The sequence below is a fragment of the Poecile atricapillus genome, chromosome 28 (assembly GCF_030490865.1).
Source record: "Poecile atricapillus isolate bPoeAtr1 chromosome 28, bPoeAtr1.hap1, whole genome shotgun sequence".
Taxonomy (NCBI): domain Eukaryota; kingdom Metazoa; phylum Chordata; class Aves; order Passeriformes; family Paridae; genus Poecile; species Poecile atricapillus.
Window position 1 is genome coordinate 1,372,008 of NC_081276.1, and position 23,260 is coordinate 1,395,267.

The window sequence follows — 23,260 nt, forward strand, 5'->3', positions numbered from 1 at the left end:
TCCCATGGGGAGGTGACAGCCGGTGCTCCCATGGGGAGGTGACAGTCCCCCGGTCCCCATAGGGAGGTGACAGTCCCCGGTCCCCGTGGGGAGGTGACAGTCCCCCGGTCCCCATGGGGAGGTGACAGTCCCCAATCCCCCGGTCCCCGTGGGGAGGTGACAGCCCCCGGTCCCCATGGGGAGGTGACAGTCCCCGGTCCCCGTGGGGAGGTGACAGTCCCCCTGTCCCCATAGGGAGGTGACAGCCCCCGGTCCCCACGGGGAGGTGACAGTCCCCGGTCCCCATGGGGAGGTGACAGTCCCCTGTCCCCGTGGGGAGGTGACAGCCGGCGCTCCCATGGGGAGGTGACAGCCCCCAATCCCCCGGTCCCCATAGGGAGGTGACAGTCCCCCTGTCCCCACGGGGAGGTGACAGCCGGCGCTCCCGCGGGGCGGTGACACGGCGGTGCCGGCGGGGCGGCGCCAGGCCCGGCGGGCGCGGAGCGGAGCCCGCGGCTCCCGGTCCCCGCCGCTGCTGCTCCTTTAACGGCGGCCCCTCCGCCTCCCCCGCGGTACCGGCGGCGCTCGGCGATGGCGGAGTCCGGCGGGGCCGAGTTCGGCGCGGAGCGGCCCAGCAGGTGAGCGGGGACCGGCGCGGCCTAGGCCGGGCAGCGGGGCCGGGCCCCATCGGCCCGCGGGGCCCCCGCGCCCTCCCCGGGCCCGGGGCACGGAGCGCCGGCCCGGCCGCACCGACAGCCGCTGCCTGGGGGCGCTGGCAGGCGGCAGCACGGCCCGGGGCTCGGGGCTCGGTGATCGGTACACGGTGCTCGGTACCCCGGTGCTCGGTGCTCGGTGCTCAGTGCCCGGTGCTCTGTGCCCGGTGCTCGGTGCTCGGTGCTCAGTGCCCGGTGCTCGGTGCTCGGTGCCCGGTGTTCAGTGCTCTGTGCCCGGTGTTCAGTGCTCGGTGCTCGGTGCTCTGTGCCCGGTGTTCAGTGCTCGGTGCCCGGTGCTCGGTGCCCGGTGTTCAGTGCTCGGTGCCCGGTGCTCGGTGCTCTGTGCCCGGTGCTCGGTGCTCGGTGCCCGGTGCTCAGTGCCCGGTGCTCAGTGCCCGGTGCTCGGTGCTCGGTGCTCTGTGCTCGGTGCTCGGTGCTCGGTGCCCGGTGCTCAGTGCCCGGTGCTCAGTGCCCGGTGCTCGGTGCTCGGTGCTCTGTGCCCGGTGCTCGGTGCCCGGTGCTCGGTGCTCGGTGCCCGGTGCTCAGTGCCCGGTGCTCAGTGCCCGGTGCTCGGTGCTCAGTGCCCGTTGCTCTGTGCCCGGTGCTCGGTGCTCGGCGCCCGGTGTTCAGTGCCCGGTGCTCGGTGCTCGGTGCCCGGTGCTCTGTGCCCGGTATTCAGTGTTCGGTGCCCGGTGTTCAGTGCTCGGTGCTCGGTGCCCGGTGCTCAGTGCCCCGGTACCGGGGATTGCCCTGAGCGGGGCCCGCGGGAAGGGAGCGATGGTTGGAGCTCGTGGGGTGTGTGAGGAGGGAGGATGAGGTTAGGGGGAGGCTCTAAAGCAGAAAATAGTGAGAGTTCTGTAGGGAATCCTATAGGGAATCCTGTAGGGAATTCTATAGGGAATTCTATAGGGAATCCTGTAGGGAATCCTGTAGAGAATCCTATAGGGAATTCTATAGGGAATCCTGCAGGGAATCCTATAGGGAATTCTATAGGGAATTCTATAGGGAATTCTATAGGGAATCCTGTAGGGAATCCTGTAGGGAATCCTATAGGGAATTCTATAGGGAATCCTGTAGGGAATCCTATAGGGAATCCTGTAGGGAATCCTGTAGAGAATCCTATAGGGAATCCTGTAGGGAATCCTGTAGGGAATTCTATAGGGAATCCTGTAGGGAATCCTATAGGGAATTCTATAGGGAATCCTGTAGGGAATCCTGTAGTGAATCCTATAGGGAATTCTATAGGGAATCCTGTAGGGAATCCTGTAGTGAATCCTATAGGGAATCCTGTAGGGAATCCTGTAGGGAATTCTATAGGGAATCCTGTAGGGAATCCTATAGGGAATTCTATAGGGAATCCTGTAGGGAATCCTGTAGTGAATCCTATAGGGAATTCTATAGGGAATCCTGTAGGGAATCCTGTAGTGAATCCTATAGGGAATTCTATAGGGAATCCTGTAGGGAATCCTGTAGGGAATCCTGTAGGGAATCCTATAGGGAATTCTATAGGGAATCCTGTAGGGAATCCTGTAGGGAATCCTATAGGGAATTCTATAGGGAATCCTGTAGGGAATCCTGTAGGGAATCCTATAGGGAATTCTATAGGGAATCCTGTAGGGAATCCTGTAGTGAATCCTGTAGTGAATCCTGTAGGGAATCCTGTAGGGAATCCTATAGGGAATCCTATAGGGAATTCTATAGGGAATCCTGTAGTGAATCCTATAGGGAATCCTGTAGGGAATCCTATAGGGAATTCTATAGGGAATCCTGTAGGGAATCCTGCCAGGAATCCTGTAGGGAATCCTGTAGAGAATCCTATAGGGAATTCTATAGGGAATCCTGTAGTGAATCCTGTCGGGAATCCTGTAGGGAATCCTGTAGTGAATCCTATAGGGAATCCTGTAGAGAATGCTGTAGGGAATCCTGTAGTGAATCCCACCCAGCAGAACCCCCCCATTGAGTCCCAGCCTGTGTGGAGCCACCAGCTCTGTGGGTTCATAGAGGCACCAGGTGTAGCAGCTCTAAATACACCCAATTTTCGGTGTTTCCAGCCCATTCTGCTGCCCCCCATCCCCTCTGCTCAGCCTGCAGACACCCCCAGGTCTCTGATTTTGGGGGTCACTCAGGCTTTGAAGCAGCACAGGGCAGGTGGTACCTGTTGGGGTGATGTACGTGTTGGGGTGATGTGGTACCTGTTGGGGTGATGTGGTACCTGTTGGGGTGATGTGGTACCTGTTGGGGTGATGTGGTACCTGTTGGGGTGATGTGGTACCTGTCGGGGTGATGCTCTGGGTGATGCTCTGGGTGTTGCAGGCGGTACCTGTCAGGTTGATGCTCTGGGTGATACTCAGGGTGTTGCAGGCGGTACCTGTCAGGTTGATGCTCTGGGTGATACTCAGGGTGTTGCAGGCGGTACCTGTTGGGGTGATGTACCTGTCGGGGTGATGCTCTGGGTGATGCTCTGGGTGATGCTCAGGGTGTTGCAGGCAGTACCTGTTGGGGTGATTTGGTACCTGTCAGGTTGATGCTCTGGGTGATGCTCTGGGTGTTGCAGGCGGTACCTGTCAGGTTGATGCTCTGGGTGATACTCAGGGTGTTGCAGGCAGTACCTGTTAGGGTTGATGCTCTGGGTGATGCTCTGGGTGATGCTCAGGGTGTTGCAGGCGGTACCTGTTAGGGTTGATGCTCTGGGTGATGCTCTGGGTGATGCTCTGGGTGATGCTCAGGGTGTTGCAGGCGTTACCTGTTGGGGTGATGCTCTGGGTGATGCTCTGGGTGATACTCAGGGTGTTGCAGGCAGTACCTTTTGGGGTGATTTGGTACCTGTCAGGTTGATGCTCTGGGTGATGCTCAGGGTGTTGCAGGCAGTACCTGCTCACAGAGGAGTTTCCTGTTCCCAGGGATTTCCTGTCTGTCACCAGCCACAGCTGGAGCTGGTGTTGGACGGTGCTCAGGGAGTTGTGGTTCTGTCTCAGGGATGTTCCCCTGGTGCTCTCAGGCTGTCACTTCACCTCAGAGCATCGCTCATCCTCAGCTTCGCTGCCGCCTGAAATCAGCACAGGCCGTGGAGGGGAAGCTCTCCCAGGCTTTGTTCAGTCTGGAGAAGCCTCTCTGAATCCTCACCTATCGATAAATGCTATTTTTTCCCCCCTAATGACCATCTGTGCTCGGTGAAGCTCCACTCTGGCATCTCATTTTATCCCTCTGCGCCTCCTTTCCCTTTCTCAGACAGGAATTCCGGCACTTCTCACTCCAGGTGTTGGTAGCACCTCTCCCCTGGCACTTGGGAGTTCCCTGAGTGTGCAGCAGTGAGAAATGGAAGTAATTTGTTTCAGGGCTGTGATAAATCACCCAGGCTGGAGCTGCAGCAGTTTTATTCCCCTGAGCTGCAGCTCCGTCATGTTCCCTATCGCCGCCTGTTTATTTTCTTTGTTCATTTTAAAGCAAAGCCCATTGAAGTTTGGATCCTGCTTCTCCTTGGTGGGCAGTTTAAAGGTTTTTTAAACTTGTTTGAAGGTGGATTTAGAGGGGAAATACGAGGAGAAACCTGATGGAGGACTTTGGATGTGCTGAGGAGGATTCCAAGGGCATTCCCTGCCGGCAGCAATTCCTTGTTGGGTGCTTCCACTCGTGACATTTTGCACTTTCCCTTTGCTCTCCCAGGCAGGAGGGCAGAGGCTCTGGGGCTGTTTCACAAATGCCTTTGGGATGGTGCAGCTCCAACACCACGGGCACAATTTCCATCTTTGGAATTGCTGCCACTTGCCCGGGAGCTGCTGTGGCTGCCCCGGAGCAGGAAAAATTCATTTCTCTGCTGGGATCCTGCTCTTTTCATTCCACACAGAACAGGCTGTGCAAGGCTGTGGGACAAAAGGCCCTGGACACGAGATAAAGCCACTCCTGGCCATTGAAAAGCAAACAGCTCCAATCTTCTATTTTGAAATAAACTTGGGGTTTGGGTGTTGTTTGGTTGGTTTTTTTCCCCCTCTCTTCCTCCTTGGGTAGAATTTCATGACTTACAAATGGGTTTCATATTTTACTCCCAGCCCTCTTTGTCACGTAGAGGGAGTTTCAGGCTGCAGAATTCTCTCTGTAGCACTTTGGGATCGGGGAGAGGAGACGTGGAACCCTTCAGGACCCGCAGCAGGAGAAGTTTCTGTGCTCGAGCCACTGCAGCCTTGGTGAGGTGGGGTTGTGCAAAGCAGGGTGAGAAAAATCTGGGAAAAACTCATCCCAGATGCTGGAGAGAATGTCCTTGTGCAGGCCTTTCTTGGGAATTAATTGAGGTGTCCAGACAAGCTGCTGAGGAGTTAATTGGGAATAATCCCTGGAAGGTCACACTGGAGTGTTTGCTGTGAAAACCGGGATGAACAGGCAAGATCTTATCACAAATATCTGGGTTCCCATCAAGGGAAAGCTTCCCAAACTTTATTCCTTCTGAGAAAGTGGTGGGAAAGAGAGAAATATCCAGGGGATGGAGTAAAACCACAAAGAGGGGAAGAAAAGGGCTGCGAGCCTGCCTTGCTCTGCTGTTCCTGTCATCTCCTACAGCTTCACCCTTCAATCAGACTTGATATTTTTTCCCTTTTGGAGCTGAAGTGGAGTTTTTTTGTGGGGTTTCTATGATCCATCCTCTGCCACATGGCAAGTTTCAGACAGATTTAGTTGTTAGATCTGGTAGACGTGGTGTAAATGTTTGTGCTCGAAGTGAATCACTGTAAAAATAACTGCTGCCTGCTCCTGCAGTGCTGGGAGAGCCCCGAGCTGGGGGTTTTATTTACACCAAAAATAAATTTGGGGGATTTTTACAGGTTCCTGTTCTACCCCGTGGCTTTGTGAGGAGGAGCCTCACAGGTGGCTCAAGTGTCTCCCCCACTTTCTCATTTATCAAACGCTGGAGTTGCACAGAAATTTGAGATTTTTTAAGGAAAAGTCCTTGGGTGGCTCCGTTCAGGGCAGGGTGGCACAAAGGAGCTGGGGGAGAAAGCCATGTGGTGATGGGGACAAAGCAGAGGGTTCAGGTGGGGAGAGGAATGGGCTGCAGGCAGATCTGAGCTGGAATTCCATGCTGAGTGCTGGGACAGCTGCTCCCAGCTGCTGGAAAACTCCAATTCCTTCATTTCCATGGAAAGAACGGGGGTTTTATCGCTGCTCTCTGCTCTCCATCACTTTGTGCTGCTTTTTCCTGAGCTCCCTGCCTGCTGCCAGGCTCTGATTTGGAGGCTGGAGGTGCAGGGAGGGGAGAGGAACACACGGAATTTCTCCTCTTATTCTATTTCCACACTGCCCAGGCCGTGCAATCCGTGCTGCACAAACCACGAGTGCTGCTCCCAGGAGCTCCAGAAAAACTGGGAATTTTCCTGACTTCATCCCAGCTGTGGAGGGGTGGGACAAGGTGGGGAGAGTTCCTCTTGCAGTGAAGAGCTGCTGGCAGAGCTTGTGCCCACAGGGAAGGTGACCTGGGCAGAGCCTGGACAGGTCCTGACAGATTTGTGGATGAATTTTTAGGTGAATTTTTGGATGAATTTTGGATGAATTTTTGGATGGATTTTTGGCTGAATTTTGGATGAATTTTTGGCTGAATTTTGAATGCATTTTTGGATTAATTTTTGGATGAATTTTTGTCTGAATTTTTGGCTGGATTTTTTAATGAATTTTTGGCTGAATTTTTGAATGCATTTTTGGCTGAATTTTTGGCTGGATTTTTGTATGAATTTTTGGCTGAATTTTTGGCTGGATTTTTGAATGCATTTTTGTCTGAATTTTTGGCTGAATTTTTGGCTGAATTTTGAATGCATTTTTGTCTGAATATTTGGATGAATTTTTGGCTGAATTTTGAATGCATTTTTGGCTGGATTTTTGGCTGGATTTTTGAATGCATTTTTGGATTATTTTTTGGCTGAATTTTTGGCTGAATTTTTGGCTGAATTTTTGGCTGAATTTTTGGCTGAATTTTTGGCTGAATTTTTGGCTGAATTTTTGAATGCATTTTTGGCTGGATTTTTGGCTGGATCATCTCTGCTCAGCTCCCAGAGGGGACAGGGTGAGGCTGGGGTGGGGGACAGCATCCAGCAGTGCCTGTGGGTGGCCCAGGTGACACTTTTGGGGTGGCTTTGGTGGCTCTGCTGTGCTTGCTGACACCACTAGGTGCCTCCCAGCCTTTGCTCTGCTCCATCAGCAGGGCACAACTCTGATTTTTAGCTTATTTTGGACGTAGTTTCGCTTTTAGGGTTTAACCCTAAGCTGGGGAAACGTGGAGTGTTTCAATCAGAGCTGTCAGGGAATATTGAGTGTGTGAGGAGCCTGGATTTTGGGGTGGAGATGGATTTTATGGGATGGAAATTCCACTTTTCCTGTCCCTGCTGTCACAGCCACAGTCACAGCCGTGCTCCCAGTGATTTTTGGGTTTGCTCTGCTTGTTCCTGGCTCTGAGGGATTAAATTTGGAGCTGACAAAAAAATCATCACCACCAGGAGCAGCTTTGTGTTTTCAGCCATGACAGGAGCAGGTCGAGGTGGTGACAGGGCAGGGTGTTGATGATGATGAGTGTCACCTCTGCAGCTGCCACCTCTCTGCTGGGACAGCTTTGAGGAGAACCTCAGCACAGGACAAAACCCTCTGTGGGCTCGAAATATATAAAAAAAAGAGAAATGTAACTTGTAATTAATCTGACTGTGACATTTTTGCCCCTCCAAGCCCCTCTCAGGCTCTCACCTGGTCATTGTGACCAGCACCAAACTGCTTTTCTCACTGTGCACCAACACAAAAATGCCTCTGGCTCTGTGAAACATTAAAAAAAAATCTGATTCTGGATTTTTTTTGCTGCAGTTTTTCTTTCCCTTCACCCCCAATTTATCCTGGGTGCAGCAAGTCCTGCCCAGAGCTGAAGCCCCAGGTGGTGGCAGAGTTGGAATTGTTCACTTTTTGTTCAAATTGTTCAAATTCCACTTTTTTGCTGCTCTGTTTTACCAGGCCAGGCAGTTTTTTGACATCCATCCAGTTTTATTAGTGCAGAAAGCAAAATCCCACCTCCTTTGGCTTGCAAACAACCTCCTGATTGATGCCTGGGAGCAGAATAAATTCGTGTGTGTCTGCTGGGCCCCGAGCGAGTCCGGCTCGCAAGAAAAGAAAAAAGCAGATTTTTGGAAGTTTTAGAATTTAGAATTTAGATTTTTAGAAGTCTGAGACTTCTAAGGGTATAAAAAAAAATTTAATAATATTTAGCAAATCAATAAATTAAAAAAGCTTCTTGCTGCTTTACCTTTGGGCTCTGGGGTGTCTGTGGTTCCAGCTTGGGGGAAATGGGATGGAGATAAGGAAATGAGGGGATCAGCAGGACCTGAAACAGAAAACACTGGAAAATGAACCAGGTGCCTCCTGGTTTCTGTAAAATCCAGCTTTAATTGCTGTTTTCACAAAGTTGCAGGGTTGAGTCAGGCCTGGGTTGCCCAGTCCCATCCCAGTGCTGACCAGTGCAGCTGCTGGAAGAGGGACCAACCTTTGGGGCCCTGAAACAGAACTAAAAAACCTCTTTGTTTGCTGGGCTTTATCCTTTTTCTTTCTTAAACAGCCAATATTTCTTCGCTCTCCCTTTGCCAAACATTAATTTCCCTTAAATTTTCAGGCTGGAGACTTTTCAAACTTTGCTGTTGCACTTGAGGCATTTTCCAGAGGTCCATTATTTTCACACAAAGTATCTCTTCTCCTGAAACTCAGCCCCATTTATAATCTCTTTATTTGAGCCCTGCAAATTGCCAGTCACTTTTAAATAGCGATATTAGGCTCAGGCTCTCTCCTTTTATTTATTGCTTTGATGAAAGAGATGGTGTCAGGAGTGGAAAATGAGTGGAGGCAGAGGAGGGAAATGGCAGAAATGAAGGGAAGGAGTTGGAAAAGGGAACAAAGAAATCGATTAAATGCTTTTTTTTTTATTCCAGCACCCATATCTTCCTGGAGGATGATTGTGTTTCACTGGAAAACAACCCTTCCTTCAGAGTGTTAATATTTAATTAGCTGCTGATCATTAAGTGCTTGTTGTGGTTGCTGATTTTGGCTGGGAAGGCTGCTGGGAACAGAAGTAGGTTAACAGGGCAGGTATTTTCGTGCCTCATCCTCCTTTTCCCCCAAACTTCCAAGGAAATTCCTTGCTGTGTTTTCCAAGAGGGATCCAAAGGCCACGGGAACGTCATCCCAAAATGCCAAATGAGAGTCTGGGAAGCAGCAAATCCTCACTGGAGGGCTCAGCCTTTCTGCCCTAACGTAGAATTTGTGAGTGTGAAGTGCTGAAAACTCATTTTCATCCTTTGGGCATGTGATATAAAGCCTCAGGATCTGAAATATTACAGTCACCATGGCTACCAGTGACTTATCTGAGGGAGTTTGACTTTTGTTTTGATTTTAAGTGTCTTAATTGTAGTTTAAAAATCAGAATCTAAATGTGTTTTTTTTACTTAGGCATGAAACTAAAGGCATTAAATGATTTGCATTATTAAAATATCTATAATGCTGCCTGTCAAAGGTTCCTAAAGGAGGTCCTTAATATTCATACCTTATGTTCTAAATAAAGTTACTCTCCAGCTTTATGGGAGTTCTGCTTCTCTCACCACTAAAAATTCCTTGCAGGTGCCTCTCTGGCTATTTTGCAATCCCAACCCTGTTTTTATTTAGCCTTGGAAAAGCTGTGCCCCTCAATTCCCGGTGCTTTTCCACAAATTCTGCTGCTTTTCCTCCTTCCCCTGCTGTCCCCCAGCCGTTCCCACCTCTGGAGCTGGTGTTTATGGAAGAGTTTGGCTCTTGGAAGTTTGCCCTGCTCAGGAATCCTGCCAAAACCCCCCCTGAGTTTCTCCTGAAATGAAAAATTACCGAGCAGCACCTGCCCAAAAAGTGGGGAAATGTGGGGATGCTGAGCTGGGATGGAGAGCACCAAGAGAAGAGGAGGAACACGACAGGCAAGGAGATTTTTCCTCCCTTAATTCAATCACTGAAATGTTCCAATCTGTCCTGCTCTAATTCCACTTGTAGCCGTGCAGTGGTTGCAAACATGCTGAAATATGAACTCATGCTTGGTAAGCCTTTAATTCCAGCTTTGATGTTTTTAATCATCAGCACAGATTTGGTAAAAATGATTCATTAGCTGGAAACGCATCTCGGGCTCCACGTGACGCCGTGGGGAACGGAGGAGGCAGCGCCAGGGGCCGCTTCTTCTTGGGATGTTCTTTGTGCCTGAGCTGATTCTGGAGCTCAACTTCTCATCTTCAGAGGGCTCTGGCAGGTCCAGGTGCCTCCTCTCCCCATCTGGTTTTGGTCAAAGCCCGAGTGTTCCTCGCTGGGAATGGTGTGAGTGTGGTGGCTGAGCTCCTCTCTGGGTGCAGCAGCAGGAGAATTTCTGGCCCTGTTTGCCTTCCCTGCCTCCCTCCTGCCTGGAACCCCTCCCTTAACCCTTGCTGCTGTTGGAGGCTGAGACTCAGAGTGTGTGCCCTCGCCTCTGAGATCCAGGAGAGCGCTGAATTCCATAAAAAATGAAATTTCTGGGCTTTTCTTCATGGTGTTACATGAGAATAATTGTTAAAGTTAGATGGAAAAGCTAAAAGTGTGAATGTGCAGATTAGAGAGTTTTCTTAAGTCACTTAAAAAGGTGAAAAAGTTAATTTGGAGTTTAGTTTAGAGAGCAGAGGACAAGATGGAGGATTTAGGGTGTTGTCTCTTTTCCTTCTTCTTTCTTTCAAGCAAAGGTCAGATATCAGTTTTCTTGTTACGCCAATAAAAAACCATCAAGGTAAAACACATCCAGGTGAACACTTATAAATGGGATGGAAAAAAAAAATCTGCCTTGAGAGCCAAATCCTCCATCCCCTTCCTGGCACTGGGGGTTCCAGGGATGCCACCAGAGCCTCTGAGAAGCCCAGGAGGTGTAGGAGTCTAGAAATGCAGGAAAATTTCTCTGCTTGTGAAATTCTCTAGAAAATACATCAATTGTATATAATACTGATAAAAAGGCTTCTAAATATCCCTGAATAAGCCAGAGCTTGTAGGAGATTAAATAAGAAGTAGAAAAATAGTTTTTTTGACACAGAGGTGAAAGTATAAGTTTTAAGAGGGTTCCACACATGGAGTAAAGATGGAGGGAAAAGGGTGTAGTTTTTAGTCCTTCTTCTTCCTTCTTCTCCATACTTCTGCAGTTTATAGAAGCACAGAATGTAATTGGTTTAGAGTTAGTCGCACTTTTAATTACGTTAGTAGATCTAGAAAACTTATTTGTTAAGGTATGATAACAATATACGTGTCAGTAGTTAATAGGATAGAAATTAGTATAAGAGTGAAAAGGCCGCGTGTTTCGGGGCCATTTTGTATCATTAAAACAAGATGAGCCAGGCTGTGGTGATTTAAGCTTGTGCAGTTAGTCTGGATGGACCTGCCAAGCTCTGTAAAAATCCTTTAATAAACCCGAGAAATCTGAACCTAATGAGTCCGGGGGCTTTCTTCGAGTGACGAAGACGGAGATAAGGGGAACTCCCCACGAGGAAAGATCCCAGGAGAATTCAGCCCAGAAGAGGCTGGGAGAATATAGAGAACTGTATTCACAGAGAATTCAGCCCAGAGGAGGTAGAGAGTAAGAGAAAATTGTATCTTAAAGAGAATTCAGCCCAGAAGAGGCTGGGGGACTATAGAGAACTGTATTTACAGAGAATTCAGCCCAGAAGAGGCTGGGGGACTATAGAGAACTGTATTCACAGAGAATTCAGCCCAGAAGAGGCTGGGGGACTATAGAGAACTGTATTCACAGAGAATTCAGCCCAGAGGAGGCTGGGAGAATATAGAAAGTCATATCCACAGAGAACAGAGCCCAAAGGAAGCAAAGAAAAGAGAGACAGAGGTAACAAGGAGGCATCGCCCTTGTGGCTCCAGCTGCCCCTGCCGTGCGTGCCAGGGCTGGAAGGATCCCTTTGACAGCTGTTGCCGTATGGAAAAAGGGATTTCTGTCCCTGCAAAGCCACCTTGGTGGCAGCAGAGCCGTGGGAGAGGCCCTGGAGGCGGCTGGCTGGTGGGATCCTCGCCGTGGGATGGATTTTTGTGCCCTGGAGGCACCTGGCTGGTGGGATCCTCGCCTTGGGATGGATTTTTGTGCCCTGGAGGCGGCTGCCTGGTGGGATCCTCGCCGTGGGATGGATTTTTGTGCCCTGGAGGCGGCTGGCTGGTGGGATCCTCGCCGTGGGATGGATTTTTGTGCCCTGGAGGCGGCTGGCTGGTGGGATCCTCGCCGTGGGATGGATTTTTGTGCCCTGGGTTTTTGTGTCCATCCCACGGCTGAGCCCTCTCCAAGCCCAGCTGCTGAAGTGTCTGTTTAGGGACTTTTTGATTTGGGTTCTTTTTCCATTTGAACTGAAGATTGATGAGAGGGAGGCGGTTTTTTCTCTCGTTCGGTCTCAGTTGTTTATTTTTTCTTATCAGCATTACAAGGTACAAGGAGCTATGTGCACTGTGATAGAAAAGGGGTAAAATGGCTCACAAAGATCTTCTTCAAGGTCTTTTATATGTCCATTTACCCAATTAACAGATGCCAACTAAATTATTTTTCTTAGTGACCCAATGACCCAACACCTGTGTGCTGCACTGTGACATTTTCTACCCAATCACCTACTACTACCCAAAAACCCCCAGGAGAAGAAGATGAAGAAGAAAGAAGAAGGACAAGAGACAACACCCTAAATCCTCCATCTTGTCCCCTGTTCTCTAAACTACTTTTTCACCCAGTGATTTAAGAAACTTTCTAATCTACACATTTACACATTTCCTATCTAACTTTAACATTTGTTTCCATGTGTCACCATGAAAACATGCACATGAATTTCATATTATATGAAATTCAGTGTTTCCTTGAATCCTGGAACTAAATATTAAAAGCAAGGGCACACAGTCTGTATCTCAGACTCCAACACTGAAGGACCACAGAAACCCTCCCATGAAACTCCAGCTTCTTCAGGACAAAAACATCCCAAGGAAAATTCCAGAAGCTCTCCAGCCTCCCAAGGAAAGGGCAGGAGAGGAATAAACACTTTCTCCCTGTTGTGCTGAAAGGTTTTTATCTCCTGGGCAAGTTCTGAGCTGCGAGGAGGAGACTCAACTCTTCCCAAGTTTTGTCTTCCAGGCTGTTCCTGCTGTAACAAATTGTTAAGCAACAAAGTACACGGCATTTGGAGATGTGGGATGAGATAGGGACAGCCTCACAAAGGCTCTCTCACATCTTCAAGGCTTCCTTTTGTGCTCAAGGCTTTTATATATTTATTTTTTTCTCTCTCTGGCATCCAGCTGCTGCTCCTCTTCTTCATTCCCGGTGCTGGAGTGGGAGCCAAGGCCGTGGGTTCGTGCTCCTGTGTCCAGCCAAGCCTGCTCTTATCACAAATCCCTTTTTTTCTCCCCGCAGAGCAAACACTGCTTGGTGCTGTTCTCTCACCTCTCCTCCTCCCCCTTGGTTTTCTGTAAATCCCTCACTTGATTTCTCATGCTTTCTGTGGATTTTGTTTTGTTTCCAGCTGATTTTTTTTCTCCTTAAAATCCTTTTGGTTTTTTGTTTTTTGGGTGTTTTTTTTTTTGTTTTTGTTTTTTTGTTTTTTTTTTTCTGGACATTAGCCACGCTTTTCTTTTGTTTTGCTTTTTCTTTTCCCCTCCTCAGGGTATTGTGTAATCATTGGATCCTTTTATTCTATCCCTGTAAATAGACAAAGGAACCAGAACACTGAGTTTTTCCTGGTTCTGTTACCTGTTGAAATGAATCCAAACACCTTTATCCCTCACCAACCCGCCCTGAGCTAATGCTGTAAAAGTGAATTGAGGAAAAGGAAATAAAAACAAAAAAAAAAAAAAAAGAGGAATATTTGTGCAGGTGACGCTCGTTGTTTCACCCTGCCCTGCCAGGGCTGGGCATCCAGGAACAGAATTCCCAAAGGGAATAACCCCAAAGGCTTCAAAGTTTGAAATGAAAAAAGAAAACGAAAAAAGAAAGCACTGAGGAAAGAATTCCCCATGAGGAGAGTCCTGGAGGAGATGGAGTGTGATGAAGTCACATTAAACTCGGGAATTTTGGCTCCCATGGGATCCATCCCTGTGGATTTTACCTGTCCTGGAGCTGGGGCTTTGCTGGGTGACTGATCCAGAGGGAGCAGTGACTTTTCCTCCTTCCTCCCCCAGCAAATCCAAGTTCAGAGAGGAGGATGAAAAGGGCTCTGATGTGTGAGGATCCCTCCAATCTCTTCCCTCTTTTTCCTTGGGAAGAGCCGGAGTGGACAGGCATTTCTTGGTGTGGATAAAGGTCCTGTCAGCACCTGCCTGTTCCCTAATCCCGTTTATCCCAGCGAGGAACGCTCCACGCTCTGCTCCGAGCCTCTTCAGAGCACCTTGGGTTTAGGGTGGGCATCTCAGAGCACCCAACCCCAGCAGAACATCATCCCAAGAGGAGCCCCCATGGATTTTGGGGCTCATTCCTGAGTTTTAAGGGCTGGAAGCACCTGCCAAGGTTTGGTTTGTGCTGCAGAGTCCCGGTGCTCTGATGGACATCCCAAGAGGAGCCCCCATGGATTTTGGGGCTGATTCCCGAGTTTTGGGAGCTGGAAGCACCTGCCAAGGTTTGGTTTGTGCTGCAGAGCCAGTCCTGGTGCTCTGATGGACATCCCAAGAGGAGCCCCCATGGATTTTGGGGCTCATTCCTGAGTTTTGGGAGCTGGAAGCACCTGCCAAGGTTTGGTTTGTGCTGCAGAGCCCCGGTGCTCTGATGGACATCCCAGATTTCCCCTCTCCCTGCAGCTTGCAGGAAATTGCAGCCGATAGGAGCGAGTCCTGTCCCTGCTCCCTCATTGTTTGAGGATTGTTTACATCCCATTTTTGCTTCTCCCACCTCCCTGACTCCTCCCTGACCTCGCCGGCTCCTTTGCTCCATTGTGTGTGGCTGCTGTTGTTGTTCCAAGGAGTTCTGGGGGAGGAGGCTTGGAGCAAACCCTGGGGTTACTCAGCCTCAGCCTGCTCCTTTCTGCCTCTGGTGCTTTATTTCACCTAAATAATAGAAATAAAAATAAAATTAAAATTAAAAAATAAAAAAATAAAATAAAAAAATAAAAATTAAAAAAATAAAAAATAAAAAATAAAAAATAAAAATAAAAATAAAAATAATAATGATAATTATAATAATAATAATAAACCAATACCACCACCACAAATAACAATAACAACAATAATAGTAATAAACAATACCACCACTAATAATAATAATAAAAATAGTAATAACAATAACAAAAATAACAATAATAATAAATACCACTACCACTAATAGTAGTAATAGTAATAGTAATAGTAATAGTAATAATAGTAATAGTAATAATAATAATAATAATAATAATAAAAAATTAAAATAATAAAAATAAAAATAAAAATTAACAATACCACCACCACTAATAATAATAACAACAACAATAATAATAATAAACAATACCACCACCACCAATAATAATAATAATAATAATAACAACAATAATAATAAACAATACCACCACTAATAATAATAATAATAATAATAATAATAATAATAATAATAATAATAATAATAATAATGATAATAATAATAATAATAATAATAATAATTCCCTCTAAGTGCAGTCCTGAGTGCTCTCTCCCACTGTGGATTTGGGAGCAGCTCACACATCTTCCCAGACTCGGGATCATCTCCTTGGGGTTTTTTTTTTGCTGTCACTTTTCCATAAAACATTCCTCACAATCACAGAGCCCGAGCAGTGGGATGCTCCTGGGAACCCCAGCCCCATCCCAAATATGGATCCCTGTGTTTTCTCCCCAGGAAAATGTTTTCTCTCCAGCATCTCGATCCTGGGAAGTCTCTCCGAGCTGGATGAAATCTGCCAGTGAATTTGGGATTTCCCAGCAGCAGGCTCAGGGAATCTTGCAGTTGGCTCTGGAATTCTTTCCAGAGCATCCCCCGAGCTCTTCCCATGGAGCAGAGGAAGGTTCCCAGTGCCAAGTGCATCTGAGGCCAGGCAGATCCCGGGATCTGCTGGGAACACGTGTGAGAGGCATTGGGAAAAGCAAGGAAATGTTTACGCTGGGAGGGGACTGTTGACAGTGCAGCTCCAGCAGCTGACGCTGTTCAGGGCAGCATTGCAATATTCTGCATTTTTTATTGCTCCTCTCCTGGGGGTCAGGCAGAGGGGAAGGATCAGATGGGGCTGGCAGGGATGGCCAGGACAGGGAGGGTGGTGAGGAGGAGCTGTGCTTTGGTGGACTCTGGGACATTCCTTGGAGATTGTGGCCCCAGGAGATGTTTGAGTGGTGTCTGGAGCCCCACATGTGCTGCAGCGGTGCCAGAGGAGATCTGGAAAATGTGGAAAATGTGTTTTGTGCTGGGAGAAGGGAGCTCGAGGTGCCTGTGTTCTCTGGGGTGGCTCTCGAGGTGGGGAATTTGCCTTCCAAGTGCTCCCAGTTCCCGTCTGGCCGGGTGGGTTTCTGCCATTCCGTGTTCATGTCAAACCAGCCTGTCTCTCTTGTTCTGTTTTTAGCATGGCTGACAAGAACAGCACCCTGAAATGCACGTTCTCTGCTCCTGGCCACAGCACCACGCTGCTGCAGGGACTGGCCTCGCTCCGAGCCCAGGCTCAGCTGCTTGATGTCATCCTCACTATAAATAATGAAGTGTTTCAGGTTCATAAAGTTGTCTTGGCTGCCTGCAGTGACTATTTCAGGTGAGAATCCCGTAGGGAAGCAGGCACTTTCACCTTTCCCAGGGGTTTTGTGTGTCCCCATCCTCCCCCACCACACCCCAACCTCCCCACCCCACAGAAGCCTTTGGAGGTTTGGTTTGCTCCAGGGATGTCCTGCAGGCAGGTGGAGCTTCAGGATCAGCCCCTCTGCACTCAGGATGGTTCAGCTCCAGCTGCTGGGCCAAGGCAGGAGTCCAAGCTCAGCTTTTGACCCCACCTGGGCAGGTGTTGATGCTTTTGTTGTGGTTTGGAGGTGGCAGCGAGGGCTCCAGAATGAGGCACACTGTTACCACTGAAGATGAACAGATCACACGGACACAGGTCGAGGTGTGGTGAAAGAAAGAGAAAGTTTATTTTTCCCTCCAGGATTTACAGGTTTCTGACCACGGCCAGGGATTGGATGGTCAGGATAACACTTTCTCACTGCACTGGCCAGGAGAGATGCCCATCACAAGACGTGGAACAGAAAGAATGGACACATCTCTATGTTTAAAATTACTGTCCTGGGAAAGTCCTTAGAAAACCATGTCAGCAAGCTCAATAGCTGAGTTTTCAGGGTGACAGCACCCCATGCTGCTGTTCCCTTTGGGCACCACTGCTGTGTGTGCAGGGCTCCCTGCCCAGGGCACCACGGTCCTGAGTGATCCCAGAAGATCCCAGGAGGATTTTCCCAGCTGCTGGGGTTGGAAACAGAAGCACGATGAGGAGTTCCCACACCCAGATTAGTGCAGAGGGAATTGCAGGGCAGGGAATTCAGTCCTGAGTGGAAAGAGGTTTTTTATCTGTCACAGAATCACTGGGTTGTTGTTGAGGTTGGAAAAGATCTCCAGGTTCATCGAGCTCAACCTTGTCACCGGAGCACTGAGTGCTGTGTCCAGGAATTCCTTGGACACCTCCAGGGGTGGGGGCTCCAAACCTCCCTGGGCAGCCCCTGCCAAAGCCTGACCACCTTTTAAATGGGGAAATGTTCCCAAAATCCGCCCTGAGCCTCTCCTGAGGCCGTTCCCTCTTGTCCTGGTGTCCCCTGGGAGCAGAGCTGTCCTTGTCCTGGTGTCCCCTGGCTGTCCCCTCCTGTCCAAAATTCCTCCTGAGCCTCCTTTTCTCCTCCTGAGCCCCTTCCCAGCTCCCTCAGAACCGATTCTCTCTGTCAAACACTCTTGGAACAGCTCTGGCTGGGAATGACCTTGAGTCTGGGATCTTTTTGGGGTGGCACCAGTGGCAGTGTGAAGTGAGGAACGTTCTGGAAACACCATGAGCAGGGCAGGCTCAGACTCAGGGAGAGCTGGGATCCACTCCAGGCTCTGGGAGGGGTGGAAAAGCGCCTGTGGATGGGATTTGCCATCCCTTGACATGCAGGTAAACAAAGACCCATCCATCCTTCAGCTGCTCCCAGTTCATTTTCCCTGCTCTCCCCTCCTCTCTCCCAGGGGTAACACCAACCTTGCCGGTTTATCCCACACACAATTCATCCTGGAGCTGCTCTCCCCCCAAATGCTAAAGGCACTGTTCTGTTCCTCCCTGCTGGCTGCAGGGCCACTGCCAGGCTGCTTTCAGGGTTGAAATCTAATTGCTGAGTAGGTTCCTCCTTAGAACTTCAGTGGTGCTAAAGAAAGTTGTCCTGGGGAAACAATGGCAGAATAATCCAGCTTTTGAAAACACTCTGTGGGGTTTTTTTTTCCTTTGGTTTTTTTTTTTTTTTTTTTTTTTTTTATCCTGTGGGAAGGGGGAGGGAAAAGATTGAAATTGAAGCATTTATATAATCAGCATTTTAGAACCATAACGCTTTTCGAAGGGAATTGCATTTTAGTTGATGATTTATCTTCAGCATGGCAACAATAAAACGCTTTCCTCTCGCTGCTCAGCTGGTGCAGGAGCACACACGTGGCCAAGTGTCCTCTGGGCTGAGGGATCAGGGCTGGGATATTCAGGGATTTCAGCAGGATTCTCTCATCTGCTGCACGGACAAATAATTGGGAACAGCGTTCCTGGTCACTGGGTTACAGCAGGCTGAGCTCACAGGCAGATATTTCCTTCTTTAGGTCATTTAGGATTTCTTGGGTTTGTGCTGGAAGGCAGCAGGTTTTCTAGCCCGGTTTGGACAGGAAACTTGGAACTCCTGTCTTCTGACAGTGTTCCCAAGATGTTCCTTTATTCCTGTGTCCGTGCAGGGTCTGGTCAGCATTTTTTGGGGCTGACTCGCACCTTGGAGTCGGTGCAGGCGGCTCTGGTGACACCACGGATTTACCTTTCCCATGGAAAAGAGAAGGTGGAAAAAAACCAACCCAAAATGTGCAGTTTTGAGGCGTTTTGTGTGACAATTCATGGACTTGCTGGGACATGTGTGTGGTGACACTCCCCGTGTCACTCCGTGTCACCTGCTCTGCCTTTACCTGAGCCAAAACTCCTCTGCCTCCTCTCCTGGAGCACCATGGGCTGCAAACCTTTCCCCCCAGCCACAAAACCCTCTGGGATGGGCTCTAAATGGCCCAAAGGGCCAAAAATGACCCAAACCCCACGAGCTCAACCCCGTCCCCATCCTGCCCCCGGCGCTGGGAGCGCGGCCTCCCGGCCCCGGGCGTGGAATGCGCTTCCTGTGGAATTTTGGAGCCTCCCAAGGAGGTGATCCCTGAGCTCAGCGTGGCCTGGGCGAGCGATGTGCTCGCAGCTGTGCTGTAACTGAGCCTTTTCCCCCCCATTTTTGTTTAATTGCCTGTCAGCCCCCTGCTGCCGGCCTTGCCGGAGGGGCTGCGGCTCCCATTTTTCCAGGCTTTGGGAAGGAGCCCTGGAGGAGAGGTTCTGCTGGAAGACCAAAGCTGTTCCTGAGATGGGTTGCACCTGCACTTTTTGAGCCGTTTCGTGGCTCCCTGTGAGGTAACAGGCCCGAAATTTGCTGCCAGGAATCACCGTGGCCTCCTACCACGGGGTTTTCCTTCCTTGTGCTCCCAAATCCTAAACCTAAAACCCTCCAGGGCGCAGCTCCCGATCCCTGCTGGTGCAGCTCCCGTGGGATCCGTTCTTGTCGGAGATCACGGGTTCATTGGTGTCCAGAATTGTTCACTGCCTGCTCTGGCAGCTCTGCCTCCTCCTGGAGCTCGGTCCTGTGGTCTGCTCTTAATTCCTGCTGCCAGTGGGATTGAAAACCTTCTCCAGTTGCTGAGTATTGCTGCTCAGCGCGCTGTTTATGCAAGCCTTATGTAAGTCATCGCACACTCTCATTCCTCCCGGCTCGCAGAGATTTAGCCTTGATTTATTCCCCCCTTCCCCAGCCTAGGAGAGTCAGAGTGTTGAAGAAAATCCAATTCCGAGGTGCTGCATCTTTTGCTTCACCGGGGGCGGGGATTTTTTCTCTGTGTTCGTGTCGCTGACCTGCAGGGCGATGTTCACGGGAGGGATGAGAGAAGCCAGCCAGGACGTGATCGAGCTCAAAGGCGTTTCTGCCAAGGGCCTGAAGCACATCATCGACTTCGCCTACAGCGCCGAGGTGACGCTGGACCTCGACTGCATCCAGGACGTGCTGGGAGCCGCCGTCTTCCTGCAGATGGTGCCGGTGGTGGAGCTGTGCGAGGAGTTCCTGAAGTCGGCCATGAGCGTGGAGACGTGCCTCAACATCGGCCAGATGGCCACCACCTTCAGCCTGGCCTCCCTCAAGGAATCCGTGGACGCCTTCACCTTCAGGCACTTCCTGCAGATCTCCGAGGAGGAGGATTTCCTCCACCTGCCCCTGGAGCGCCTGGTGTTCTTCCTGCGGAGCAACAAGCTCAAGAGCTGCAGCGAGATCGAGCTGTTCCGCGCCGCCGTGCGCTGGCTGCAGTTCGACCCCGCGCGCCGCGCCAGCGCCAGCCGCGTGCTCTGCCACATCCGCTTCCCTCTGATGAAATCCTCGGAGCTGGTGGACAGCGTGCAGACCCTGGACATCATGGTGGAGGACGTGCTGTGCCGCCAGTACCTGCTGGAGGCCTTCAACTACCAGATCCTGCCCTTCCGGCAGCACGAGATGCAGTCTCCGCGCACGGCCATCCGCTCCGACGTGCTGTCCCTCGTCACCTTCGGCGGCACCCCCTACACCGACAACGACCGCACCGTCAGCTCCAAGGTCTTCTGCCTGCCCGACGCCGGCGGCCGCCAGTTCCGCGAGCTGAGCGAGATGGAGGTGGGCAGCAGCCACTCCTGCGTGGCCGTGCTGGACAACTTCGTCTACCTGGTGGGAGGGCAGCAGCTGCAGTACCGCAGCGGGGAGGGCGCCGTGGACGTCTCCTACCGCTACGACCCCCACCTGAACCGGTGGCTGCGCATCCAGGCCATGCAGGAGAGCAGGATCCAGTTCCAGCTCAACGTCCTGCGCGGCATGGTTTACGCCACGGGCGGCCGCAACCGCTCGGGCAGCCTGGCCTCGGTGGAGAAATACTGCCCCAAGGACAACGAGTGGAGCTACGTGTGCTCCCTGAAGCGCAGGACGTGGGGCCACGCCGGGGCCACGGTGGGGGACAGGCTCTACATCTCGGGGGGTTACGGCATCTCCGTGGAGGACAAGAAAGCGCTGCACTGTTACGACCCCGCCGCCGATCAGTGGGAGTTTAAGACCCCCATGAACGAGCCCAGGGTGCTGCACGCCATGGTCAGCGCCAACGGCAGGATTTACGCCCTGGGAGGCCGCATGGACCACGTGGATCGGTGTTTCGACGTCCTGGCCGTGGAATATTACGTCCCCGAGACGGACCAGTGGACCACGGTGAGCCCGATGCGCGCGGGGCAGTCGGAGGCCGGCTGCTGCCTCCTGGAAAAAAAGATTTACATCGTTGGGGGCTACAACTGGCACCTGAACAACGTCACCAGCATCGTGCAGGTCTACAACACCGAGACGGACGAGTGGGAGAGGGATTTGCACTTCCCAGAGTCTTTTGCTGGCATCGCCTGTGCCCCCGTTATCCTCCCGCAGGTGACGAGCCAGAGGTGACCCTGGGGGGCTGGTGGGACACAAAACAGCTCCAGAAAGTTCCTCCTGCTGCTGGGGAGTCCTGCTGAGGTGATTCCACCAGCAGCACTTGTCAGACTGAACGGATTTTCCAGCTGGGAAAAGCTTTTCTTTCCTCTCTCTGGGTTTTTGGTTGTTGTTTTTTTTTTTCTGGGGGTGAGTTTTGCCGATTTCTCGTGTTTTTAACGGCCTCATGCACTGCAAATGTTGGCAGCTCAGGAGTCACTCAGCACTGGGGTCTTGTTTCCAAGAGATCAGGTGGGGGTTTTTTTATCAATAGCTCCAAAAATAAAAATCCTTGTGGGTCGCTTTGTTGGATTTTTAGCAAACAAACAAAGAAAAAAAAAAAAAAAGCCAAAAAAAAAAACCCAAACCAAAAGCTGTGTAACACACTGACCTCCAGAAGCAATAAAAGGACAGTGGGAGCCACAAGAGCTCAGGTGCTTGGGTTGGGAATGCAGATCCCTGTTTTTCAAAGGTGACTTTTCCTTTTCTTCCCTTCCTGAAAAAGGGAATATTTATCCCTGCACACCTCTGGTCTTCACTGCTTGGATCATGCTGTAATTCCTCGTCCCCTCCAGCTCCTCTAGTGCAGAAATTCTCCCTTAATTGGGGTTTGCAGCACTAAAGCCATGGTGAAAGCTTGATTATATATAAACAGGCGTGATTATTTGGGTTTAGAAGTGCCAAAAATTCGGCTGCCCTGGCAATAAGAGCTCTGCAGTCAGCGAAGCCAAGAGCTCCTGCAGATCCTGGGTCAGGATTTTCACCTTTCCCAGCACCTTCATCCCAACTCTTCCTCCGGTAAAGGAGGTGGGTGCTACTCCTTCAGCAGCTGGAAGATTTTCTTCCCTGCCTTGTGAATGAGCTCCTTGGCATCCCAAAATGATGGGAGCCCCACTGGAATGTGGTTGTTTTTTTTTGTTGTTGTTGTTGTGGTGGTATTTTAAATGAAGAGATCTCTTTAAGATGGCTCTGTCGTTTTTGTAAAACCTTCACTTGCACAGAACACTTCCTGAACTTTCTCCTCCAAGCCATTTTCCTTATTTAATCTGAGGAATGAATTGCAAAAAATCTCTGCTTTTATCAGGAATTCCGTTTCCAAGGGCTTTGTTTTGTATCTGTGTCAGCTTGATTTGGATGCACACGGCCTCCTTTTGTAGAGGAGCTGTTGCATCCCGCTGCAAAATAAATCCTGGGCTGCAACCTTTAGTGACAATTTGTAATGTTTGGTGTGCTGATGAATCCTTGAGAGCTCTGTGTAAAGCAGGAACTCCACACCTCAGAGATTTTTCTGGAATTCAGGGGGTCAGAGCACCTTTGGGTGCTCACATTTTGAATTTCAGGTAAAAGCCACGCAGGATTTCCTCTGTTCCTCTCCCTGAGATGGTTTTCCAGTGAGAAATGGATGGGGAGGACGTGTTGCTGTGTGGAATGGTGAAGTTTAATTGACTCCTTTTGGGGTCAGGGGGCTTGGGATGGGCTTGGCAGAGACAGGAGATGCTGAGAGGATGAACTGGAACTCAGCTCGAGCTTCACAGTTCCAAAGGAATGGATTTTGGTAAATTTGGTAAATGAATTGGGTAAATTTGGAAATGCCCCTGGGGGTGAAATGGGTGAATTTGGGAATGGCCCTTGGGGGTAAATTGGGTAAATTTGGGAATGGCCCTGGGGGTAAATTGGGTAAATTTGGGAATGTCCTGGGGGTAAATTGGTAAATTTGGGAATGGCCTGGGGGTAAAATGGGTAAATTTGGGAATGCATCTGGGGGGTAAATTGGATAAATTTGGAAATGCCCCTGGGGGTGAATTGGATAAATTTGGGAATGGCCCTGGGGGTAA

The 23,260-nt window shown here is 50.1% G+C and overlaps 1 protein-coding gene across 2 annotated transcripts; it reads left to right on the forward strand.

The window, feature by feature from the left end:
- Positions 1-431: 431 nt before the first annotated feature.
- Positions 432-22,638, forward strand: KLHL26 (kelch like family member 26). Of its 2 annotated transcripts, XM_058858890.1 has the most exons (4): positions 432-617; positions 16,247-16,429; positions 19,417-19,641; positions 19,820-22,638. In XM_058858890.1, exons 1-4 carry the CDS (start codon positions 571-573, stop codon positions 21,399-21,401), a joined length of 2,037 nt encoding a protein of 678 aa, XP_058714873.1. In that variant the 5' UTR covers positions 432-570; the 3' UTR covers positions 21,402-22,638. The 2 variants fall into 2 exon arrangements, with proteins under 2 accessions (XP_058714873.1, XP_058714874.1); XM_058858891.1 differs by lacking the exons at positions 432-617; positions 19,417-19,641.
- Positions 22,639-23,260: the final 622 nt, after the last annotated feature.

Excerpts from the sequence above, each read along its gene's own strand:
- KLHL26 (XM_058858890.1), top strand. The coding sequence starts at position 571 with ATGGCGGAGTCCGGCGGGGCCGAGTTCGGCGCGGAGCGGCCCAGCAG. Across the intron at positions 618-16,246 it reads GGCGCGGAGCGGCCCAGCAG|CATGGCTGACAAGAACAGCA; the intron begins GTGAGCGGGGAC and ends TTCTGTTTTTAG. Across the intron at positions 16,430-19,416 it reads GCCTGCAGTGACTATTTCAG|GGCGCAGCTCCCGATCCCTG; the intron begins GTGAGAATCCCG and ends AAAACCCTCCAG.